The sequence below is a fragment of the Anomaloglossus baeobatrachus genome, chromosome 11, assembly GCF_048569485.1.
Source record: "Anomaloglossus baeobatrachus isolate aAnoBae1 chromosome 11, aAnoBae1.hap1, whole genome shotgun sequence".
Lineage (NCBI taxonomy): Eukaryota > Metazoa > Chordata > Amphibia > Anura > Aromobatidae > Anomaloglossus > Anomaloglossus baeobatrachus.
Window position 1 is genome coordinate 50,554,576 of NC_134363.1, and position 25,888 is coordinate 50,580,463.

A 25,888-nucleotide genomic window follows, 5' to 3' on the forward strand; every position below is an offset into this window, starting at 1 on the left:
CCCCCCCCCCCCCCCCCCCCCCCCCCGGATGCTCTGAAGAGCACATTTCTTAATTGATGTAAAACACAACAGTTTGCCCCCTTGCCATAGTGATAGTTCTGCTTCACATAACTTGTTTTTTTTTTTTACTGCACTATTCTAAGTCCTGTTGTGTATAAATATGTGACTCTTCAGATTTTGTGTTATATTGAGCCTGATGAAGAGACCGGAGTAGTCTGGAAAGCTTGCAATTATTACCATCTTTTCAGTTAGCCATTAAAAGGTATCAACCACAGAGGACTCTGTTCTTTTACACAAACTTTTTTTTATCTCTACTGTACACAGTACAAAGATATATTTTACCTGTTCCCTTATAGAGGTTTATAGAGGCGGCCACTGGTTGGTCTGACATCTTCATATTTATCTGAAGATCCCATCTCTTCTCTCTGTTTACTGAGTGGCAATGAGCCGTGCAGTGCTGTATGTTAAGGACACTTACAAGGATGTCATGCTCCTTACAAGAGAGGTGATCCAGACAACCAGCGACAACCGTATCAGCGTGACCTGCCGAGATAATAAAGTGTAACCTGCGACCAAAAATATCAACTCAAAATACTAGCGTCCTGTAGAGTTTCTATTAGGCTACTTTCACACCTCCGGCTTTTGCAATGCGGCATAATCCGGCACTTTGCAGGAAAACCGCAACCGATTTTTTTTTTGCTGCCGGTTGCGTTTTTCCTGCATAGACTTTAATTAGTGCCGTATTGTGCTGCATGGGCTTGCGTTCGGTCCGGTTTTTGCCGCATGCGGCAGATTTAGCCGATGCAGCGGCCGGATGGAACGTTCCCTGCAACGTTTTTTGCTCCGGCAAAAAAAAAACGCATCGCGCCGCATCCGGCCGATGCGGCGCTTTTCCCAATGCATCCCTATGGATGCCGGATGCGGCACGATGCGGCAAAAACCGCATCCGGCCGCCGCATGCGGTTTTTGCCACTGCACATGCTCAGTAGCATGCCGCAAGCGGCAAAAACCGGACCGGCCGCATGTAAAAAACTTATGCAAAGGATGCGGTGTTTTCACCGCATCCGTTGCATAGGCTTCACAGCCGGATTGAGCCGCACGGCTCAAACCGGATGTGTGAAAGTAGCCTTAAGGCTGCTTTCACACATCAGTTTTTTGCCATCAGGCACAATCCGGCGAAAACTAAAAAAAAAAGGATCCGGCGTCTGTTGCTGCCGGATCCATTTTTTTCCCCCATAGACTTTCATTAGCGCCGGAATGTGTCGGATGGCCTTTCGTTTCATCCGGTTTTTTTTGCCTGATCCGGCAAAATTTACTTGTCCAGCGGCCGGATGAAACGTTTTGTGTCCGGCAAAAAAAAACGGATCGCGCCGGATCCGGCGCTGTACGGCATGTTTTATAATGGAAGCCTATGGGCGCCGGATCCGGCATAATGAGGCAAAAAAAAACTGGATCCGGCGTAATGAGGCAAAAAAAAAACTGGATCCGGCGTAATGAGGCAAAAGAAAACTGGATCCGGCCGCCGGATCCGTATTTTTGAACTGAGCATGCTCAGAATCATAACGGATCTGTCAAAAAACTGAAGGAACTGATGGAAAAAACTGATGCAAGTGATCTGGTTTTTTGCCAGATCCGTCGCATCAGTTTTTTCGCTGGATCGTGCCTGATGCCAAAAAACTGATGTGTGAAAGCAGCCTAAGGCCCCCTTCACACGTCAGTGATTCTGGTCCGTTTGTGCTTTTTTTTAATACGTACCAGAATCACTGACATACGCAGACCCATTATAATCAATGGGTCTGCTCACACATCAGTGATTTTTCACTGAACGTGTCTCCGTGCAGCGTACACCCGTGTCTGTGATTCTGCACGGAGGACAAGTCCGTTTTTTTTCTGGCATCACTGATGACCCACGGACCACACTATGGTGTGATTCGTGTGTGATCCGTGAAACACGTACCAGAAAAACACGGACATATATAAAATAAACATTTTCAATTCACCTTTCCAGCGACTCGCTGTGCAGCCTCCGCTCTCTGCAGCTCCTGCCCGGCTCATGAATATTCATGAAAGCAGGAATAGCCGACCCGGAAGTAGCTGCAGAGAGCGGTGGGCGGACGCTGCAGAGCCGAGGAGATCATCACCATGGACAGCAGGAGCGAAGGCAGGTGAGTAATGTCCATTTGCAATCACGGATTGCACATGGAGAACCCACGTGTGCCGCGAATCACGGACCACGGAGGAACATGTGCGTGTTTTACACGTCAGTGAACAACGTCAGTGTTTTTCACTGACGTGTGAAGGGGGCCTAATACAGTAGAAAAAATATAATTAGACAACTGCAAATGATTACCAATCTATAATCCTTACATGCACGGTATGCAAATCCTATAATGACAGTTAATAGAATACAGATTATGGGACTTTAAAGATGACCTGTCATTTGCTCAAAAAAATTGAGCAATATACCATAAACAAATCCCTGATCTCCCTGATGCTGACGCTCTTTTCCGTTTTGCTCTGCGTCGCTCCATTGCAGAGATATTCACATTTGTTGCTTTGGAGAGCAGTATGTGAAATCTCTGCTCGTACTTCAATTGGGCGTTTCTTCAGAGTCTCCTCTGGGGGCGTGTGCTTAAATACCTCCCTACCAGATGTTGCCAGTCACAGTTAAGTAGCCTTTGAGGCTAAATCTTCTGCCAAAATGTGATTGGCAGCATCTTGGATGGAGGAGTGAAAGTGCCCCCACCCTCCTCGAGAAGACTCTGAAGAAAAGCCCATTTGCTCTACAAGCAGAGATTTCACATACTGCGCTCCAAAGCAACAAATATAAATATCTCTGCATTGGAGCGACGTAGAGCAAAACGGAAAAAAGCGGCAGAATCAGGAGAGCTCAGGGATTTTTTTTTTTTTTTTTTTTTTACAAGGTATGTAATTCAATTTGTTGAGAAAGTGACAGGTCCTCTTTAAGGCCCCCTGCATATTACATAAGTCTTTCATTCCCACCAATTACTTCTAGATTGGCCTACTATCTGATGTATATAGGGGTCTTCTGCTTCTCCCTCGACAGGGGTGGGAAGGGTCAGGCAGTCCAATTTTTCTTTACATGGGAAAAAATCCACTGCCAGAGAAATTTGTCAGCAGCTTTCTCTCCTCATGTGAAGCTATTTTGGGGACTGTCTTGTTATCCAGTTACAGGATTATTTTTTTATATGAATTATAGTAATTTTGATATTGACTACATTTCATTTTTTTGAGCCCCTACTAGTGACTGAAAGCCCTTAAACTTTTAGCCTTTTTTTTTTTTTTGGACTACATGGATCAGATCTGTCCTTACAATTATAGCTGAGTGGGGCCTCGAGTTCACGGCTGCATTCTTCTGCTGCTTTTTATAGCTTGTCATATTACATGGTTTTTAAATACTTCAAATAGCCCCAGAGGAAGTGGAAGTCTGCAAATGTCTATAGCAGGGTCATGGTGGACAAACATATATTCCTTATAGTCCTAACGCTTTGTTCACTTCCCCCAACAATGACTGACAACATTACGGAACCCAATGGAATCAGTTAGTCATTGAGGTCAGTTGTGGCGGATTCACCACTGCTTGGTGGTTTGTTTTTGAACTCTATGTATAGTGCTTAACATTCTGCCTAATCTAGTGTCCATATTCCTTGATATGTATCTGGCTGGGGTTATTTTTAGAGAAAAAACGGCTTCAAGGAGGAACTATCATGATCCATAAAAATATAATATTTTTACCTTTTATAAATTCCCTTGTTCTCCTGAATCCGACCCTGTTTTTCTTTTGATCCTACACCTCTACGTTCCTGAGATACGGCCTCCTCTTTCCTGTATGTAAATCTAGTCTCTTTAGGTAAGGGGGCGTGGTCCTCCTGTAGAAAAAGCATTGAGAGCCACGCCCACTTTGATAAAAGACTAGATTTATATAGAGGGAAGAAGAAGTCATATCTCCAGAACGGAGAGGCACAGGAAGAAAAGAAAAGCAACGCCGGATTCAGGAGAACAGCGGCATTTTTCTCAGGAGGAAGAAAATCACATTTATTGAAGTGACACTTCTTGAAAAGGCTGGACCGTCCCCTATGTGTGGGCCTGCTGCTTTAGAATGATGGGACTACAGTCGGGAAAGTGATGACACATACGGACAGACGAGGATTACAGAACACAGGGTCAGTAACGGAGCAGTGGCTCTCACGATGACCTTGATGTTGTCAATCCCCCTGATCCTGTGAGATGTTCTTGGCTCCGCTGTATACTGCAAATGATATCAGGATTTTCATACCTCATACGCTCGGGAAAACTGCTGAGCCATGTGCCGGGGACTCTTGGATGTCGCCCTTTTTTTTTTTTTTAGAGGAACCGGGCGTACATCCATTACTACGGAACATTCTGTACTGGCCACTATGGCCATCATCTTCCTTACCTCTGTGAAGTCCACAAACATCCTACATTGCATTGAAAACAATTTTATTGGGGGGGGGGGGGGGGGGACATGATTGACCAGTGCATTATGGCCCCATTGTCCTGGGAATTAGAGTGAAGACCAGCTTGGCGTACCCCACAATATTGGACATCCCTGTGTAGTAAGGATTTCATTTCATGGTGTTCTGCTTGTTGGTTTTATCATTAACGGCTTTTTTTTTGTATTTCTCTCCCCAGTGGGTGGAATTTATACGGTTATACAGACCAAAGCCAAGATCACCACAGATGAATGGGGCGAGAATTACTTCCTTATTGGACCCTACTTCGAGCACAATGTTCGGACCCAGGTTGAGTTGATTGAGCCTCCGCATCCTGCCATCAAGCGATCAATAGACTCCATGAACTCCAAGGGCTGTAAGGTGAGAAGACGCTGCTTCATTGTGCTCCTTAACACCTCTGATGTCTCTGCCTCCCTGTATTTAGGTCAAGTATGCACTGAGCCCTTGGCCCCTTCCAAGGGTGGCCCGGAGCCCTTGGCCCCTTCCAAGGGTGGCCCGGAGCCCTTGGCCCCTTCCAAGGGTGGCCCGGAGCCCTTGGCCCCTTCCAAGGGTGGCCCGGAGCCCTTGGCCCCTTCCATGGGTGGCCCGCAGCCCTTGGCCCCTTCCATGGGTGGCCCGCAGCCCTTGGCCCCTTCCATGGGTGGCCCGCAGCCCTTGGCCCCTTCCATGGGTGGCCCGCAGCCCTTGGCCCCTTCCATGGGTGGCCCGCAGCCCTTGGCCCCTTCCATGGGTGGCCCGGAGCCCTTGGCCCCTTCCATGGGTGGCCCGGAGCCCTTGGCCCCTTCCAAGCGTGCGCTGAATCTTCTCTTTTGCATACAAAATAATTTGCATGCCCGTTTTAAGGGGTTTAATTAGAATTTTGGCGTGACACACTCTTTAAAACCCTGCAATGATTGAGGATCATTGGTTTTCCTTACCTCAAGCTTAGAAAGAACCCAACCTTTAGCATAGGCTCCGACTCGCACATCCATTAGAGCAAACATTTTAGGTTTGCCTACATACACCCTAGACCTCTAAGAAAGTGGGTCCAGCCTAACTGCTGGCAGTATCGGTCCTTGTTTACTTTCCAGGCTAAAACAGAAGAATGTTCTCATCACTCCAAGAGAACTTTGGAGTTTCCATCTACCCAACCTACTGCCATCGATCTGAAGGCCCCAGATTGTCCGCAGGTTGCTGTTGGTGCCAACCACCTATGCCTGAACCTGCTTTTATTTCCGCTTAATTTTTTGTCACCTTTAAAGTCACTCTTAAAGACGTTTTCTAGTGATTGGCTGCAGCGGTCACATGTTCCTCTTGAATAGGCAGGTAGTAAACAGCCAATCTGCATGTCAGCCCAGTTTCCGCTGCAACATGTGAATAAAGACTTGGAAAAGTTTGAGTTTGGATCTGCATGTTCGGTCACCGCTGGTAGACTGCAGAGGTGGCCGGTAACCTAGCGTTCTACAATTACATATAAAAATCCCTTACCTCTGTAGAACAAAAATGATTTTTAATAATTGGTAAAATGCAAAGTTTTTTATTTTCATCTTTACTCTATAGCACGTTGCAATTTTTCATGTTATCGAGACCCAGTGGCGTAGTGCCAATGTGGCGCCCTGGACAAGCCAGGTCGTCACAGGTACTGCAACAACACACCCCACACCCCGGTTAGGCACATCAGTCGCACACAAATCCTTGTTGCCTCCCTCCAGGGGCTGATGTCCACACCAGGTGGGGTGGAGCCAGGCAGTTGGCCCCACCCACTGAGGAGTTCACAGTCCTGGAGGCGGAAAGGAAGTCAGAACAGCTAGGGAGGTGAAAGAGAACAGTGAGGGAGAGTGAAGGAGGAGAGTGGCAGTAGAGGAGCAGACTGACCCTGTCCGGGTACGTGGCTCGGGCACCAAGAGCAAGGTTGGCAGACGGTGGTGGCCGTCTGCAGGAGAGGCTGATTGACGCGGAACCGTAGGACCGGGGATGGGCGGTGGCCTGCCGGTACCGAACCGGGGAGCGAAGAGAAGCCAGCACAAACCGGCAGGTCCTACGGACCCCGACCAGGCTTGGAGTCGCCGTTAAACTGGTCAAATCCGTTAGCGACCGGAACCTCCGGGGTTTCCTAGCAGCAAAGACCCGACTGAAGGCAACCGTCCAAACCGAGAAAGGGAAATACAGCTACCACCACAGCTAGAATTCCCAGGGCCAGAGCCTGCGGGCAAAGGGGCTCCTCCGGCACCTATCCAAGGTGGGAAGCCATCGGGACCGAAGATACACAACAGGTGCAGGGAAAGGCAGCCACCACCAACCTTCCGGGGGTAACCACAGCAGCCGGCTGCGGGACCCGCCCATCCAGCCGTTTGTTTTACCGGAGACTCTGTATCCATTCTTGGCTGAGTGAGTACCACCGTGCCATCCGGCACCGCGCTGCCCCCGCGACCATGCACCTCGCCAACCCTGCCTCCCCGACAACCTCACCGGGCCCCGGGACCACCAACCCCCCCCTACCACGGAGGGGAGAGAACCATCTCGACTGCTCCCTGTCATCGCTCCTGGGATCCCCGTCCAGAGCAGCGGTGGTGCCCCAACCTCACCACAAACCGTGGGTGGCGTCACGGACCAACTCCCCAAACCCAAACTACCCCCTTTCACTCACGGGCGAGGAGCGCCGCTCGAGTCCCCGGATCCGGCCCACCGCTCGAGCCACCCAAGCGTGGTGAGCGCAGCGCCCTCCCCGCCCACGACACCAATAGCGTCAGACTACGCAACCCTATGGGGCCCGAGAGTCAAGGGGGCCCAGTGTCAGCGCCAGGCCCCCCCTCCCGTTGGCCGCCTGGCCAGTATTGCACTTTCAATTGTATTGGCATCACAGATGGCAATATAATTGAAAGCCATGATGAGAGAGAGCGAGCGCGGAGTGCTGCTGCTCTCATCATTCGCTGGGTCTGCGGTGCTCTGACAGCTCACCACAGCGGAGCGCAGTGATGTCACTACTGAACGCCGCTGGGCTGAGATGTGCAGAGCATGGGATGTGGCTTGAGAATGAGGGGCAGCAGAGGAACCGAGGAGAGGGGAGTATTTATATATTTAATCAATGAGTACACAGTGGGGCTGCAGACTGCTATATGGGGGCTGCATAATACTGTATGGAGTAATATGGGGAGTGTATTATAATATGGGGGGCATTATACGATATTAAGGGCTACGGATGGTGCATTATACTATATGGTAGACTTTTTGTGGGACCCATTACCTTTAGGAGGACTATGTGGGGTCCATTACTATGAGATGAATTATAGTACGTGGAGGACTATGGAGACACAGTATACTATATGGAGGATTATGTGGGGCCCGTTTACTACATGGGAGACTGTGAGGCCCATTATACTATATGGAAGGCTTTGTGGGGCCATTATATTATTTGGAGGGCTATTCGGAAGCCATTATGCTTTATCTACAATTATTTGAGGGTCATTATACTGTATACAAGCATATATACAGTGTGAAGGTTTGTGTGGGATCTATCATACTGTGCAGAGGGCTGTGTGGGGGGCCATTATACTATTTGAGGGATAGTAGGGGCCATTATACTGCATGGAGGGCTGTGTGGGGTCACAATTGGTGATCATGCTATGTTGGGGGTCACCATTTATTGCTGGGGTAGTTGAATGGGGGTACAGTAGTGTTATCATACAGTGTGTGTGTGGAGCGTACTGTGGAGGAATTTACTGCTGTGGGGGATCATAGAGTATTTGTGGGGCACTTCTGGTGCCATCATACTTTATGGCTGCAATGAAAGGGGAATCGAGGGGCATCAGTAGGAGGAAAATTACTTGGTGAGGGCTGTAAAGTTGTGAAATATGCCCTTCTATGACCCATCTGAATAAAAATAAAAAAAAAAAAAATATAAATATAAAAAATATCTATCTATCTATCTATCTATCTATCTATCTATCTATCTATCTATCTATCTATCTATCTATCTATCTATCTATATCTATATCTATATCTATATCTATATCTATATCTATATCTATATCTATATCTATATCTATATCTATATATATATATATATATATATATATATATATAAAATTTTTTTTTTTTTTAATGTATTTATTTTTTATATTTTTTTTTTTTCTAGGGAAGGGGCCCAATTATGAATTCTCCTATGGGGTCCCATGATTTCTATGTACGCCCCTGTTGAGGCCAGTTCTTTTAAGAGATCCTTGAAAAACATTGGATCAAAATTGTCGGTAATTGAGCCGATCGATCGCATTAAAAGGAAAAAAAAAAAAGTCACTCTGCCAGATTGAAATATCTATCAACCACTGTAAACATAAAAAATAAGAATAATTTCCACCGCTCTCCCCTCTCAACATCCATGGGCCATCAGAAACAATCAATCTTGTAAAATATTCATACAATCTCGGCTTTGGTTCTCCTTAGATGCCGTTTATTTGATTTTTATCGGCACTTTAAGAGTTAACTGTGTGTAATAAGTGGTTAGACTTTAAGACAAGCTCCTCGTGAACTTTTCCTCCGCAGTCAAAGTCTATATGTTATGCAAGGCGGCGTTCCGGTAATGTAGTGAATAAGCTGTTACATAATTTATTGCATCTGTCAGTTACGTTACACATCTAGACACTGACGGGAGACGAGCGCGAAGCCCCAAAACAGAGTGCACAGGAGGACGCACCGATCCCAGGACCCCAGTGCAGGAGCGGTGTATAAGCCTATAGCTCATCACCCACCCTTAAGGGGGCTTTACACGGAGTGACATCAGTAGCGATATCGCTAGTGATGGCACCCGCCCCCGTCTGTGCGTCACGGGCAAATCACTGCCCGTGGCGCACAATCTCGCTTGTCCGTGTCACAGGTACAGCTCTCCCTAACGACATCGCTGTGGGCGGTGAACAACCTCCCCTGAAAGGGGGAGGTTCATTCGGCGTCACACAGCGGGCCGCCAATAGAAGCGGAGGGCGGAGAGCAGCCGCATCTCCATCACTCCCACCTCGGTGCTCGTTGAGGACACAGGGACGCTGTAGTTCGTCATTCCCGAGGTGTCACACGTAGCGATGTGTGCTGCCACAGGAACGACTAACAACCTGCGTCCTCAACAACCAACGATTTTTTGAAAATGAAGGACGTGTCAACGATGGACGGTTTGGTGAGTATTTTCCATAGTTAACGGCCGCTCGTTGGTGTCACACGCAACGACGTCGCTAACTATGCCGGATGTGCGTCGCGGAATCCGTGACCGCAACGACATATTGTTAGATACGTCGTTGAGTGTAACGGGGCCTTTAGGGTTTACTTGAAAACCACCAGACACTATTCTGACCGCGATATCACAAAGGTCCTTAAGCAGTTTTGCCATATCAGGATATAAACGCTGGGGCCCCTAGAAGAATGAGGACCCGGTGAAATTGCCCAGTTTGCTCTCCTTTCCCCTTAGTGCCGATCATGAATACCAGCCTGTCTCCTGTTCAGTTCTTTTAGACTCCTGCAATAAAGAGACCTTTGGTCACATGCAAAGGTCCTTAAACAATCTTAACCTCGGAATACAAACGTTGGGGTCCCTAAGAGAGTGAGGACCCTGAAATATTGTCCAGTTTGTGCTCCATCAACTTTAATACTAGTCCTGCATATCAACCTGTCTCCTGTGCTGTTCCTTTTAGACTCCCTGCAATTAATACACCTTTGGTCGCATGCAAAGGTCCTTAAACAATCTTAACCTCAGAATACAAACCCCGAGTTCCCTAAGACAGTGGGGGGCCCTGAGAAGTTGCAGTTTGACTCTTTCCCCCCCCCCCCCCCCCCCCTTCCATTCCCCCCTAATGCCCTCCCTGACTGGTAACTAGGGCTTATATTTTAAATATTTTAAAATTATATTTTAAATAAAATATTTTAAACATACTCTGAAAGTCCTGTAAAATTATGCTAGGATTTATTTTCGGGGGGAACAGGGTAGTAGGAAACTTTCAGGACTCCAGATCTGTGTCCACAGACTACTGAAATGGCCGTGGACCAAGGTCCTGAGAATCTGGTCTCTAAAGAAGACCCAAGTATTCGATAAAACACAATGGAAGTTTAAGGAGTTGTATCATGAGAGATTCCGTGTGGTACCAATTGGTCTTCGCTCTTGAACCCGGACATATCGGAAGCTACATTTTGAAACAATGCCTCCTTGGTTACGGACTCCTCTGCGGAGCTCTAGAACCCAACTCCTGGGTGTCTTATTGTCATTGTCACGTCTTTGTCTCGCACCTTGTGACTTTGCTAAAATTCCTCCCCTCCCCCCATCAGTCTGTGCTTTCTGGAGCACATGTTCAAGCGCTAATTTTGCCGTTCCTCCGCCGTGACCCGATGTTATGCAGGGATTCAGTTACAGCCCATTGAAAGGTCAACTCTAAAAATTGTAAGTCACGCTCGTGTTCGGCCTCGGGTTCCCGGACGGGATCACAGAATTAGTTTGGTATCGAGGGCCCGTAATTGTCCTGACAGCTGAGATGACGGTGAGAGGGTGACGGTGCGGAGGTCAGGGAGCACCTCGTGAGAGCCGTGGTCTTTCACAAAAAAGGTCAAAGATAAGCAACCGGAGTATTAGTGGCCGGAGATTGCGTAGTGAATGACGGCAGCACATACTTTAGCAATGCCGGTCTGATCTTTGCTAGACCCGATCTTGTAGGTGTGGGTCACCCCCTACAATGACTAATGTGCCAGAATTACAGAATATAGGAATTACTGTGTGTGTGTGTGTGTGTGTGTGTGTGTGTGTGTGTGTGTGTGTGTGTGTGTGTGTGTGTGTGTGTGTGTGTGTGTGTGTGTGTGAGATATATATATATATATATATATATATATATATATATATATATATATATATATATATATATATATATATATATATATATATATATATATATATATATATATATATATATATATAATTAATTTTTTATTATTGTATTTTTATTATTATTATTTTATTTTTATATTTTTTTCTTCCTATCATGTTCTTCATTGCAAAAAAAGCTACATTTGTAATCTTGCAATTCTCATGCAATTGTGGCTTCCCTTTCATATATCCTGTCTGTTCAGTTTGCATACACTATGGTATTTGCAGTTATCTCATCTCTTCCCTCCGTTCGGTGACCTTTGCACATGCTCATTAGATGCTTAAATAGGGCGGGGTCCGACCATTGCTGCTAATGTACATGTGCTCTTTCTTGAACAGGAAGTCTGACTCTAAAGCAAATAAAGCCCCAGTGGCCAGTGTGAGAATTGCAATGGATGAAAGACATTTGCAGATTGCTTATGAGCATTTGCTCCGTTCTTGTCCATTGGCTCTCCGTCCCATTCACTGCAATCCCAGATATTGCCATGGACTAGGATGGCACTCTTTCTGTAGAAATAAGTGACCAACCTTTTTGTTTTGCACAGATCTACTTTGGCCGCTGGCTGATAGAAGGCAGCCCGTACGTGGTCCTCATCGACATAGCTGCCACCGCCTGGAGTCTGGACCGCTGGAAGACTGAGCTGTGGGACAGCTGCGCCATCGGGATCCCCTGGTATGACCGAGAAGCCAACGATGCTGTCCTTTTTGGCTTCTTAACAGCGTGGTTCCTGGGTGAGGTACGTGCGCCATCCAGCGAGGCCGACCCTATGTAGCGCTTATTATCACGACACCCCTGTCCTTACCGCTCATCATTCTCCCAGTTTGCAGCACAATGTGGTGACGAGAAGCCCTTCATCCTGGCTCATTTCCACGAGTGGCTGGCTGGCGTTGGCTTATGTTTGTGTCGAGTCCGGAAACTCCCAGTGGCCACCATCTTCACCACCCACGCCACCCTCCTGGGCCGATACCTGTGTGCCGGAAGCGTGGACTTCTACAATAACCTGCAGACGGTGAGATCTGGACAGTGTATAGACGCTTATACCCTGCTGTAGTGTTTTGGCTATAGTGGGAGCTGCTGCTCGCCAAAACTTCTTCCGTTCTCCTGTGGGTATTTGGGTGATTTGGATAATGTTCTTGATCCCCATAATCTCCTAAACTCCTGATTCCGAGCTCTAGAATGTGTCTAACATCCGGCCCCTCGCCCCCGGTGTACAACCTCCAGCCCCCTCCATGCCGTCTGCTTTTACTAATGTGACAGAACAGCCGGTGGTGCAGAGCTCACTGATACCAGCGCATCCTGTAATAGGAGCCATCGGGGTAACACGTCCATTCATCACATTTCTTCCTCCTAAATCCCCCATCACCTGTGAGTGATACTGAGAAGTGGAAGGAACCGCAGCAACTCGGCCATGAATTTGAGACCCTGTAACGTTACAGGGTGGAGGGCCAAATGCTGAGGAGCAGAGGGCAGAAAAGTCACCACCTCCCTGCTGACCCCATAACTGCAGAGTCCAGACCTCCTCTGGTAACATCAGCACAAACACCTGCGCCCACCGGGAGCATCATGGCTGAGCAGTTGCCGTCGTACGTCACGGGAGCACAGTGCCGAGCCGTACGTCACGGGAGCACAGTGCCGAGCCGTACGTCACGGGAGCACAGTGCCGAGCCGTACGTCACGGGAGCACAGTGCCGAGCCGTACGTCACGGGAGCACAGTGCCGAGCCGTACGTCACGGGAGCACAGTGCCGAGCCGTACGTCACGGGAGCACAGTGCCGAGCCGTACGTCACGGGAGCACAGTGCCGAGCCGTACGTCACGGGAGCACAGTGCCGAGCCGTACGTCACGGGAGCACAGTGCCGAGCCGTACGTCACGGGACTCTGGAGGAGACGTGTTCTGTGCAGTGATGGATCGCGCTGCTCTGTGTCTGATGGAGGACTCTGGGCTTGGTTAATGGAGAACATCACCCCCTGACTGCACTGAGCCCGCTGTTCAGTTTGCTGGAGGAGGATAATGCTCCTGCCTGTTATCAGGGGTCAGCCTCGGCTCCTTAGCTCCATTGAAGGGACATCTTAATTCTTTAGGACAAGACATTATGGACAATTGTATCTTCCACCTTTTGTGGGAACAGTTTGGGGAAGACCCTTTTCCGTTCCCCATAACTGCGCCCTGCGTACAACGTTCATACAGATGTGGGGGGTTGGAGGGAGTAACTGCGATAAATCTGCCATTTTCCTGCTTGAGCCATTAGTCCGTATTTCCCTATAATATTGTCCGGTGCTTGTTGTGATGATTAACATTAAATCTGAGGACCTTATAGCAGAATGCGGTTTTTATTATGTGCCCATGATGGCGGTTGAATATCCACATTAATCAGAGTTCATCTGATGACAGTTTAATGTAGATAAGGAGGCCGGTGATCGGCAGATCTATCACCGGTACTGCATGGAGCGCGCCGCGGTTCAGTGCAGCCACGTCTTCACCACCGTCTCTCAAATCACCGCAATAGAAGCTGAACATCTGCTGAAACGCAAACCTGGTAAGAGCGGGTGCGACATCGAAAGTGGCTCCCCGGCATGTCAGGGGCCTCATTAAAGAGAAGCTGATTATTTTTGGGTTAAAATGCTGCTTTACTGGAGCAGCAGCTACAGGGAGAAAAGTAAGTTCTATTTCCCCCTGCAGCTGCTTGCTTCCAGTCACGGTGGTGGTGCAGGGAGCAGTTACAGTCACCGATCATTTTCACTGGCCATTATACAGTGAGTGTGACAATAATCGGTCCCAGACACATTGATCGACAGCCTGCTTTGCCGAGACGGCTGTTAAAGTGGTGGAGACTGATTATTCCCACTCACTGTATTAGGATTGGTGACTGTAACCGCTTTGTGCACCCACCCATGACAGGAAGCAAGCGGCTGCAGGGGGGATAGAACTTAATTTTCTCCCTGCAGCTGCTGCTAAAGGGGCCAGCTTTCATTTTTCGAAGACATAAATTAAAGACCATACCATTTCCAGGATAAGGAAAGTTTTTCAGCCCCATTGGTAAAATCCAACAAAAATTCTGCACCGCTAGCGTTTGATGGCGGATTTTATTACTGCGACATAAATTGGCATTCAATAAAATCTGATCCACACGTCTGCTACTTTGTTTTGCACTCAAAAAATCCACAGCGTTTCTGTCCTGTGCGACCTTACCCCAACATTGGCTGATGTGATGTGTATGTTTTGCTCTCAGATGTTGTGACCCCGAACGGTTTAAATGTAAAGAAGTTCTCTGCCATGCACGAGTTCCAGAACCTGCACGCCCAGAGCAAGAACCGCATCCAGGAGTTCATCCGGGGGCATTTCTACGGGTAAGACCCTCGCACTAGAAACCGATCAACCTAAATCAACAGATGTTACATGCATTTTCACTTTTTCATAATTGTGTAATCTCTTCACTGATCGATTATATGTAAATCCGCGCTCATTAACTGGTCTGTGCACATGTGACAAGGAGCAATGATGGGGGAGACTTAAGATCTCTGCTTGCTGCATGTGACTAGAAACATGCCTGCCTGTGTCTCAGGATGTAAACCTGTCCTGGTCACACAGATATGCGGCTCGTGACTCGGCACATAGAATTAGGGAGGTTTGCAGCTGCTCAGTGTGAACTGGTCACATTCAGTGACAGGAAGGAGAAGTAAACTGATAAAAAGTACACTCTACAGAGCATAAGATTTGTGCTCACATGGCTCTGCTGCCCGCTGGCTTGCCCACATGCGTGCCTGCCCGGCTCTGGCACCTGCTAACGTGCACACACACCGGCTCTGCTGCCCACTGGCTTGCTCAGTCGCACGCACAGCTCTGACAGCCACTGGCACACATACATTTTTTTTTTTTTTTTTCAAACCCCCCCCCCTTTGCCTCTCCTTTTCTCTCTTCTCCTCCTCCTTCTCCTCCTTCTCCTCCTTCTCCTCCTTCTCCTCCTTCTCCTCCTTCTCCTCCTTCTCCTCCTTCTCCTCCTTCTCCTCCTTCTCCTCCTTCTCCTCATCCTCATCCTCCTCCTAATCCTCATCCTCCTCCTCATCCTCCCCCTCCCTCCCTTGTCCTCCTCTCTCTCTCCCTCCCTCCCTTGTCCTCCTCTCTCCCTCCCTCCCTCCCTTGTCCTCCTCTCTCCCTCCCTTGTCGTCCTCCTCTCTCTCTCCCTCCCTTGTCGTCCTCCTCTCTCCCTCCCTCCCTTGTCCTCCTCTCTCTCTCCCTCCCTTGTCCTCCTCTCTCTCTCCCTCCCTCCCTTGTCCTCCTCTCTCTCTCCCTCCCTCCCTTGTCCTCCTCTCTCTCTCCCTCCCTCCCTTGTCCTCCTCTCTCTCTCCCTCCCTCCCTTGTCCTCCTCTCTCCCTCCCTCCCTTGTCCTCCTCTCTCCCTCCCTCCCTTGTCCTCCTCTCTCCCTCCCTCCCTTGTCCTCCTCTCTCCCTCCCTCCCTTGTCCTCCTCTCTCCCTCCCTCCCTTGTCCTCCTCTCTCCCTCCCTCCCTTGTCCTCCTCTCTCCCTCCCTCCCTTGTCCTCCTCTCTCCCTCCCTCCCTTGTCCTCCTCTCTCCCTCCCTCCCTTGTCCTCCTCTCTCCCTCCCTCCCTTGTCCTCCTCTCTCCCTCCCTCCCTTGTCCTCTCCTCTCTCTCCCTCCCTCCCTTGTCCTCTCCTCTCTCTCCCTCCCTCCCTTGTCCTCTCCTCTCTCTCCCTCCCTCCCTTGTCCTCTCCTCTCTCTCCCTCCCTCCCTTGTCCTCTCCTCTCTCTCCCTCCCTCCCTTGTCCTCTCCTCTCTCTCCCTTTCTCTCTTGTCCTCTCCTCTCTCTCCCTTTCTCTCTTGTCCTCTCCTCTCTCTCCCTTTCTCTCTTGTCCTCTCCTCTCTCTCCCTTTATCTCTTGTCCTCTCCTCTCTCTCCCTTTCTCTCTTGTCCTCTCCTCTCTCTCCCTTTCTCTCTTGTCCTCTCCTCTCTCTCCCTTTCTCTCTTGTCCTCTCCTCTCTCTCCCTTTCTCTCTTGTCCTCTCCTCTCTCTCCCTTTCTCTCTTGTCCTCTCCTCTCTCTCCCTTTCTCTCTTGTCCTCTCCTCTCTCTCCCTTTCTCTCTTGTCCTCTCCTCTCTCTCCCTTTCTCTCTTGTCCTCTCCTCTCTCTCCCTTTCTCTCTTGTCCTCTCCTCTCTCTCCCTTTCTCTCTTGTCCTCTCCTCTCTCTCCCTTTCTCTCTTGTCCTCTCCTCTCTCTCCCTTTCTCTCTTGCCCTCTCCTCTCTCTCCCTTTCTCTCTTGCCCTCTCCTCTCTCTCCCTTTCTCTCTTGCCCTCTCCTCTCTCTCCCTTTCTCTCTTGCCCTCTCCTCTCTCTCCCTTTCTCTCTTGCCCTCTCCTCTCTCTCCCTTTCTCTCTTGCCCTCTCCTCTCTCTCCCTTTCTCTCTTGCCCTCTCCTCTCTCTCCCTTTCTCTCTTGCCCTCTCCTCTCTCTCCCTTTCTCTCTTGCCCTCTCCTCTCTCTCCCTTTCTCTCTTGCCCTCTCCTCTCTCTCCCTTTCTCTCTTGCCCTCTCCTCTCTCTCCCTTTCTCTCTTGCCCTCTCCTCTCTCTCCCTTTCTCTCTTGTCCTCTCCTCTCTCTCCCTTTCTCTCTTGCCCTCTCCTCTCTCTCCCTTTCTCTCTTGCCCTCTCCTCTCTCTCCCTTTCTCTCTTGCCCTCTCCTCTCTCTCCCTTTCTCTCTTGCCCTCTCCTCTCTCTCCCTTTCTCTCTTGCCCTCTCCTCTCTCTCCCTTTCTCTCTTGCCCTCTCCTCTCTCTCCCTTTCTCTCTTGCCCTCTCCTCTCTCTCCCTTTCTCTCTTGCCCTCTCCTCTCTCTCCCTTTCTCTCTTGCCCTCTCCTCTCTCTCCCTTTCTCTCTTGTCCTCTCCTCTCTCTCCCTTTCTCTCTTGTCCTCTCCTCACTCCTCGGATCTTTTTTTTTTTTTTTTTTCTCCTCATCTCCATATCTACTAGCCCGCTGCACATGTCTGGTCTCTCTAATATGAACTTTTCTCTTTGCACAACACCATTTACTTTTATCTAAATATGCTGTTTTGTGTTTTGGGGTTTTTTTTTTTCTCCCTCTTTCAGACACTTGGACTTCAATTTAGACAAGACCCTGTTTTTCTTCATCGCTGGTCGCTATGAATTCTCTAACAAAGGGGCTGACATTTTCCTGGAGGCCTTAGCCAGACTCAATTATCTTCTTCGGGTGAGAATAAGGCCGGGTTGTCATAGGCATATTTAGTAATGGACGGTGGTGACGGTGTGTTGTCTTCTCCTCCCACCAGGTGAATCAGAGTGACATCACTATCGTGGCCTTCTTCATCATGCCCGCACGGACCAATAATTTCAATGTGGAAACCTTAAAGGGTCAAGCGGTTCGGAAACAACTGTGGTAAGAGCTTAATGGAGCGAGAAACTAAGAATAAAGGTAGAAAAAAAATGTAAGTCACATACAGTCATATGAAAAAGTTTGGGCACCCCTATTAATGCTAACCTTTTTTTCTTTATAACAATTTGGGGTTTTGCAGCAGCTATTTCAGTTTCACATATCTAATAACTGATGGACTGAGTAATATTTCTGGATTGAAATGAGGTTTATTGTACTAACAGAAAATGTGCAATCTGCATTTTAACAAAATTTGACAGGTGCAGAAGTATGGACACCCTTATCAATTTCTTGATTTGAACACTCCTAACTACTTTTTACTGACTTACTAAAGCACTAAATTGGTTTTGTAACCTCATTGAGCTTTGAACTTCATAGGCAGGTGTATCCAATCATGAGAAAAGGTATTTAAGGTGGCCACTTGCAAGTTGTTCTCCTATTTGAATCTCCTATGAAGAGTGGCATCATGGGCTCCTCAAAACAACTCTCAAATGATCTGAAAACAAAGATTATTCAACATAGTTGTTCAGGGGAAGGAAACAAAAAGTTGTCTCAGAGATTTAAACTGTCAGTTTCCACTGTGAGGAACATAGTGAGGAAATGGAAGAACACAGGTACAGTTCTTGTTAAGCCCAGAAGTGGCAGGCCAAGAAAAATATCAGAAAGGCAGAGAAGAAGAATGGTGAGAACAGTCAAGGACAATCCACAGACCACCTCCAAAGACCTGCAGCATCATCTTGCTGCAGATGGTGTCAATGTGCATCGGTCAACAATACAGCGCACGTTGCACAAGGAGAAGCTGTATGGGAGAGTGATGCGAAAGAAGCCGTTTCTGCAAGCACGCCACAAACAGAGTCGCCTGAGGTATGCAAAAGCACATTTGGACAAGCCAGTTACATTTTGGAAGCAGGTCCTGTGGACTGATGAAACAAAGATTGAGTTGTTTGGTCATACAAAAAGGCATTATGCATGGAGGCAAAAAGACACGGCATTCCAAGAAAAGCACTTGCTACCCACAGTAAAATTTGGTGGAGGTTCCATCATGCTTTGGGGCTGTGTGGCCAATGCCGGCACCGGGAATCTTGTTAAAGTTGAGGGTCTCATGGATTCAACTCAGTATCAGCAGATTCTTGACAATAATGTGCAAGAATCAGTGACGAAGTTGAAGTTACGCAGGGGATGGATATTTCAGCAAGACAATGATCCAAAACACCGCTCCAAATCTACTCAGGCATTCATGCAGAGGAACAATTACAATGTTCTGGAATGGCCATCCCAGTCCCCAGACCTGAATATCATTGAACATCTGTGGGATGATGTGAAGCGGCTGTCCATGCTCGGCGACCATCAAACTTAACTGAACTGGAATTGTTTTGTAAACAGGAATGGTCAAATCTACCTTCATCCAGGATCCAGGAACTCATTAAAAGCTACAGGAAGTGACTAGAGGCTGTGAGTTTTGCAAAAGGAGGATCTACAAAATATTAATGTCACTGTTATGTTGAAGTGCCCATACTTATGCACCGGTCAAATTTTGTTTAAATGCGGATTGCACATTTTCTGTTAGTGCAATAAACCTCATTTCAATCTAGAAATATTACTCAGTCCATCAGTTATTAGATATATGAAACTGAAATAGCTGCTGCAAAAACCCAAATTGTTATAAAGAAAAAAGGGTAACATTAATAGGGGTGCCCAAACTTTTTCATATGACTTTATACCCAAAAGTATCAAGAAAAACTCCCTCTAGTTCTGCAAAAAAAAACAAGATTTTTGAGTGATTTTCGTCAAAAACATAAAATAGTTCCGGCATCAGTCTAAAAGGTTAAAAAAAAAAAAAAATGGAAAATTTTTAAAATGGATTTTGTCATTAAGGCCAAAACTGGCTGTGACGCTAAGGGGTTAAACTTCTAATTTTATTGCCAAAATAGTTTATGATCTTAGAAAATGGGGAACTTCAAGAATTAACCGTTTCCATCCCGGCTTCTCAGACATAAAGCTGTTTTTTTTTTTTTGTTTTTTTTTTTCTATATTGTGTCTCTGCAGGGATACGGCGAATGCAGTAAAGGAGAAGTTTGGGAAGAAACTGTACGAGTCATTACTAGTGTAAGTAATAGTCCAAGTCTCCTCACAGGACCCCGATCCAGCGGCCACATAAGTAGTCCAGGGCCACCAGTACAGGGCACTGTGAACCTCCTACCAGCCAATATCCTCACTGTAGCAAATGCATGATAACATGGGGGGGCCCTACTGAAGCAACTGAGGCCTCATTTATGAGTATTGCCTCACAGTAAGATGGTTCTGGCTGTCTATAGCCCCTGCAGAAGTAACTAGGATCTCATTTATGAAAATTGCCTCACAGTAAGATGGTTCTAGTTGTCTATAGCCCCTGCAGAAGTAACTAGGATCTCATTTATGAAAATTGCCTCACAGTAAGATGGTTCTAGTTGTCTATAGCCCCTGCAGAAGTAACTAGGATCTCATTTATGAGTATTGCCTCACAGTAAGATGGTTCTGGCTGTCTATAGCCCCTGCAGAAGTAACTGGGGCCTCATTTATTAAAATTGCCTACAGTAAGATGGTTCTGGCTGTCTATAGCCCCTGCAGAAGTAACTAGGATCTCATTTATGAGTATTGCCTCACAGTAAGATGGTTCTGGCTGTCTATAGCCCCTGCAGAAGTAACTGGGGCCTCATTTATTAAAATTGCCTACAGTAAGATGGTTCTGGCTGTCTATAGCCCCTGCAGAAGTAACTAGGATCTCATTTATGAGAATTGACTCCCAGTACGATTGTTCTGGTTGAATATAGCCACTGCAGAAGTAACTGGGGCCTCATTTATTAAAATTGCCTCAGTTAGATCGTTCTGGTTGCCTATAGCAACCAGAGTGCAGCTTTCAGTCAGCATTTGAAGCTGCTGAGGTAAAGTAAAAGCTGAGCTCTGATTGGTTACACTTGATAAGGGTCTAGTTGTCCATAGCAACCAATCAAGAATATGATGCTTAATGCATTCTTGTGTCAGAAGCCGGGATGGCCGGCGCGTGCGCAGTGCTAAGTTCATATTGTAGTTGAATCATTCAATACAATGGCGCTGCAGTCAGCGCGTGCACATACCGTCTACTCCGGCGCAATTTTATTGAAGACGCTGTCTCTGCGAATATCACCAGATTGGTTAGATGACATTCGCAGAGAAAGTGGCTTCAATACAATGGAGTGAGAGATGAAGGTGTGCACACGCGCCAGCCATATGGCTAGTGTGTGTGTGTGTGTGTGTGTGTGTGTGTGTGTGTACGTACATATACACGCACCCACACATAAATATTTTATTTTTTTACACTATGCAACAATTATATGAACAATAAATTATATACTGTGTATATTATAGCTGTGCGTACTGTAAAAAGTAATATATCGTCATTTTTACTTGCACTACAAGAAACTTTTTTTTTTTTTTTTCCTCTCCAAATTTTGGAGAAAAGCAGAGGGTGCGTCTTATAGTCCAGATGTATGTGACTGTGGGTAAGTGGAGGGTCAGGGTCGGAGCAGCAGGGTTACTGGAGGCAGGCGCAGGGTCACAGGACCAGGGTTACTGGAGGCAGGAGCAGGGTCACAGGACCAGGGTTACTGGAGGCAGGCGCAGGGTCACAGGACCAGGGTTACTGGAGGCAGGAGCAGGGTCACAGGACCAGGGTTACAGGAGGTAGGCGCAGGGTCACAGGACCAGGGTTACCGAAGGCAGGAGCAGGGTCACAGGACCAGGGTTACTGGAGGCAGGAGCAGGCTCACAGGACCAGGGTTACAGGAGGTAGGCGCAGGGTCACAGGACCAGGGTTACTGGAGGCAGGAGCAGGCTCACAGGACCAGGGTTACAGGAGGTAGGCGCAGGGTCACAGGACCAGGGTTACTGGAGGCAGGAGCAGGGTCACAGGACCAGGGTTACTGGAGGCAGGAGCAGGGTCACAGGACCAGGGTTACTGGAGGCAGGAGCAGGGTCACAGGACCAGGGTTACTGGAGGCAGGAGCAGGGTCACAGGACCAGGGTTACTGGAGGCAGGAGCAGGGTCACAGGACCAGGGTTACTGGAGGCAGGAGCAGGGTCACAGGACCAGGGTTACTGGAGGCAGGCGCAGGGTCACAGGACCAGGGTTATAGGAGGCAGGAGCAGGGTCACAGGACCAGGGTTATAGGAGGTAGGAGCAGGGTCACAGGACCAGGGTTACCGAAGGTAGGAGCAGGGTCACAGGACCAGGGTTACAGGAGGCAGGAGCAGGGTCACAGGACCAGGGTTACCGAAGGTAGGAGCAGGGTCACAGGACCAGGGTTACAGGAGGCAGGAGCAGGGTCACAGGACCAGGGTTACTGGAGGCAGGACCAGGGTTACTGGAGGCAGGAGCAGGGTCACAGGACCAGGGTTACAGGAGGCAGGCGCAGGGTTGAAGGGGCAGGGTTGCAGGAGGCAGGGTCAGAGGAGCAGGGTTGGAGGAGCAAGGTCACAGGAAGCAGGAGCTTGTGGCCGTGAACCCCCTAATAAAGAACATGAATATTCATTGCACCCCACGCTCATAATCCCGAGAATGGGGAGCAATGAATATTTCGGCAGCTGCCGTTGGTGTGTAACTAGGGGCACATTGCAGTGAAGTCATGTGCTGCACCACTTCCACACTGAAGTCAGTTGTCTGCATCAGAAGGTGACACCGTGCGTTGTTGACTGGGGGGCATATATACCAGGATGGGCCTAGGATGAGGGACATTACTGCAGAATTGTGACGTTGCCCCTATAACATTGCCAGCAGCAGATCTCCCCCATAAGGCATCATGACCACATTTATTTTTTTTTATTTATTTTTTTTATTTTGCTTCCTAGTTTTTGAGTTTGTTTTTTTTTTTTTAATTTTTTTTATTTTCCTATTTCCCTCCCCTGAAACCTAGGTATGTCTTATGGTCCGCTGCATCCTATAGTCTGAAAAATATAGTGTATAGATAAACAGGTGTTTTTTAATTAATGAGTGGCAACATAGATGATTTAAAGGGAACCTGTCACCTACTCACCTGCGGAGTGGACCGATACGTTCTGGTCTGATGGACGTCGCTGGTCTTGGGTCCGGCTCCGCCTCTATTGAAGCAATCGTCGTCCTCTTTCTTACCCTGTGGATGATCTGTCCTAAATCATCCACCCAGAGGCCTCCATTGCGCTCCTGCGCATGCGTACCATCTCTCTGCTCTGCCGAGGGCAGAGTATTGTAGTGCGCATGCACAGGCGTTCTATTGCCTTTCCCTGCACATTACAGTACTTCTTTTTGAGGGCAAAGGGCACGGGAGCGCATTGGAGGCCTCTATGTGTATGATGTAAACGCGTCATAAACATGGAGGGTGGTGATCGCAAGGATAGAGGAGGCACCGGGTCAAGATCAGCGACGCCCATGGGACCGGACCGCCCCACAGGTGAGTAGGTGACGGCTCCCCTTTATTAAGCATATGTTGGCTTTTTTTTTGCAGAGGCAATCTACCAGACATGAATAAGATGCTTGATAAGGAAGACTTTACGATGATGAAGAGGGCTATTTTTGCTACACAGGTATGAATTTTAGAAGTTCCTCTAGGATTAGAAAAAACATGACCCTTGTCTTCCCCCGAAAAAAAAGGGTGCTCTCCCTCCACACCCCCGCCATCGGCACATTCAGCATTATATCACAGCTCGGGTCCACTGAAGCTTTAGGTGTATTTTAATTCCTTGAAAACCCCTTTAGTTGGTAGAATAAGGATTTTGTGATGTCATCCAGAAGCTCGCTCCAGAAAGCGCATTGACTTAATGAGCTATTATATTATTTTTTTTTTTGTGTTTTCCTTACAGAGACAGTCATTTCCCCCGATCTGCACCCATAACATGCTGGATGACTCCACAGACGCCATCCTAAATACCATCCGACGGATCGGGCTCTTCAACAGCAGCGCGGACCGGGTGAAGGTGAGGACGAGTGAGCGGGGCGGCAGCAGTATGGCCGGAGCTGGCTTTATTCTGCCTTCATCTTGCTTCTCTCTCACAGGTCATCTTCCATCCGGAGTTCCTTTCTTCCACCAGTCCTCTATTGCCGGTGGATTATGAGGAGTTTGTGCGGGGATGTCACTTGGGCGTCTTCCCTTCTTACTATGAGCCTTGGGGCTACACGCCCGGTAAGCGCTGATGTCCTGTATCTCCTGGGTTAGGGCTCCTCAGTGTACGGTCGTTGCTATTACATCTTTTAGCTGCATAGACACAAAATAAATATATATTATATGTGTGTGCTGTGTAGGTAACGTAAAGGCATTTTCCCGTATTTAGGAGTGACAATCCTTTCAGAAAACCTTTGACGTATCCTAGTGATCTGTCAAGTCTTGATCAGTGGTGATCCTGGCAGCTGGATCATGGCTGCTCTCCTCTCATGTGAAAAACGTATTCATGAAAAAGTTTTGGAGGATGCTCCGCACCACTGTCTATTTGTTTAGCTATTGGTGGAGTCTCAGTACACAGATTCTCTTCATTCAAATTTTTTTGAAAATTAGCTACTCTCAAACAGTTACTAAACTTTCTTGCGCACAGGCAGGGGACCCGGCCTCCTGCCTGCTGTGGGCGGCCTCCTGCCTGCTGGGGCGCTGTGGGTGGCCTGCTGGGGGCGCTGTGGGTGGCCTCCTGCCTGCTGGGGCGCTGTGGGTGGCCTCCTGCCTGCTGGGGCGCTGTGGGTGGCCTCCTGCCTGCTGGGGCGCTGTGGGTGGCCTCCTGCCTGCTGGGGCGCTGTGGGCGGCCTCCTGCCTGCTGGGGCGCTGTGGGCGGCCTCCTGCCTGCTGGGGCGCTGTGGGCGGCCTCCTGCCTGCTGGGGCGCTGTGGGTGGCCTCCTGCCTGCTGGGGCGCTGTGGGCGGCCTCCTGCCTGCTGGGGCGCTGTGGGCGGCCTCCTGCCTGCTGGGGCGCTGTGGGCGGCCTCCTGCCTGCTGGGGCGCTGTGGGCGGCCTCCTGCCTGCTGGGGCGCTGTGGGCGGCCTCCTGCCTGCTGGGGCGCTGTGGGCGGCCTCCTGCCTGCTGGGGCGCTGTGGGCGGCCTCCTGCCTGCTGGGGCGCTGTGGGCGGCCTCCTGCCTGCTGGGGCGCTGTGGGTGGCCTGCTGGGGTCGCTGTGGGCGGCCTCCTGCCTGCTGGGGCGCTGTGGGTGGCCTGCTGGGGGCGCTGTGGGCGGCCTGCTGGGGCGCTGTGGGTGGCCTGCTGGGGGCGCTGTGGGCGGCCTCCTGCCTGCTGGGTCGCTGTGGGTGGCCTGCTGGGGGCGCTGTGGGCGGCCTCCTGCCTGCTGGGTCGCTGTGGGCGGCCTCCTGCCTGCTGGGGCGCTGTGGGTGGCCTGCTGGGGCGCTGTGGGCGGCCTCCTGCCTCTTCTCTAGGGAGGGGAAGGGGTCTATTGAGTGAACAATAGAGGTGTCAGGACCCAGATCTCCACTGATTTACAGGTAGCGTGTCTGGAAAGCGACCAAAAAGAAAGTGCAGCTCCCCTTTACATCACCGTACAAACTTTCAGATACACTTTGTGTTGAGCTGTTTCCAGTGAATCATTGTCTTGTGGATTTATCATAAATGTAGAAGATAGTGGCTTAAGTGTATTCCTAAGTGGCTCCATCTGGTGGACGCAGTGAGCGTTGCAGATCTGTGTGATCATTACACTGTGAGTGCTTGTCTCTATTTCAGCTGAATGTACCGTTATGGGGATCCCCAGCATCTCCACCAACTTGTCAGGATTTGGATGTTTCATGGAGGAGCATATTGCCGACCCCACTGCCTATGGTAAGGAGCATGTATCCTTCTTTGGCGGGTATTTAAAAAAAGTCATCAACCCCCTTTATTTAGTTAACAATCATTTCTAGAGTTGGTTTTCATTAACACTTTGCACTGTTTGCTTTCTATAGCCCTTTGTGTTGCTTGGTCTATTGCTGGCTGCAGAATGAGTTAACTGAGAATCCATCAGTGAGCGTGTTGTCTTTTTCTAAGCTCCTCTCAGCTAATTTATGACCACAGAACACAACAAAACTGATTTTGCATGGAAATAATGAGTACATAGAAGCCAAATGGTGCAAAATTTTCATTTAACCCAAATGCAGAATTTTTTTTTAGAGCTAAACAGT

General features: G+C 48.7%; 1 protein-coding gene across 1 annotated transcript in view; it reads left to right on the forward strand.

Annotated features, from left to right (window-relative positions):
- Positions 1-25,888, forward strand: part of GYS1 (glycogen synthase 1) — a 41,865-nt gene that overhangs the window by 11,423 nt on the left and 4,554 nt on the right. The window contains exons 2-13 of the mRNA XM_075328123.1: positions 4,675-4,856; positions 11,910-12,101; positions 12,186-12,374; positions 13,758-13,902; positions 14,596-14,713; positions 17,456-17,576; positions 17,656-17,762; positions 19,803-19,862; positions 23,252-23,330; positions 23,607-23,720; positions 23,800-23,926; positions 25,455-25,550. Coding sequence (XP_075184238.1) covers positions 4,675-4,856; positions 11,910-12,101; positions 12,186-12,374; positions 13,758-13,902; positions 14,596-14,713; positions 17,456-17,576; positions 17,656-17,762; positions 19,803-19,862; positions 23,252-23,330; positions 23,607-23,720; positions 23,800-23,926; positions 25,455-25,550 — 1,530 coding nt within the window. The remainder of the gene's footprint in view (positions 1-4,674; positions 4,857-11,909; positions 12,102-12,185; positions 12,375-13,757; positions 13,903-14,595; positions 14,714-17,455; positions 17,577-17,655; positions 17,763-19,802; positions 19,863-23,251; positions 23,331-23,606; positions 23,721-23,799; positions 23,927-25,454; positions 25,551-25,888) is intronic.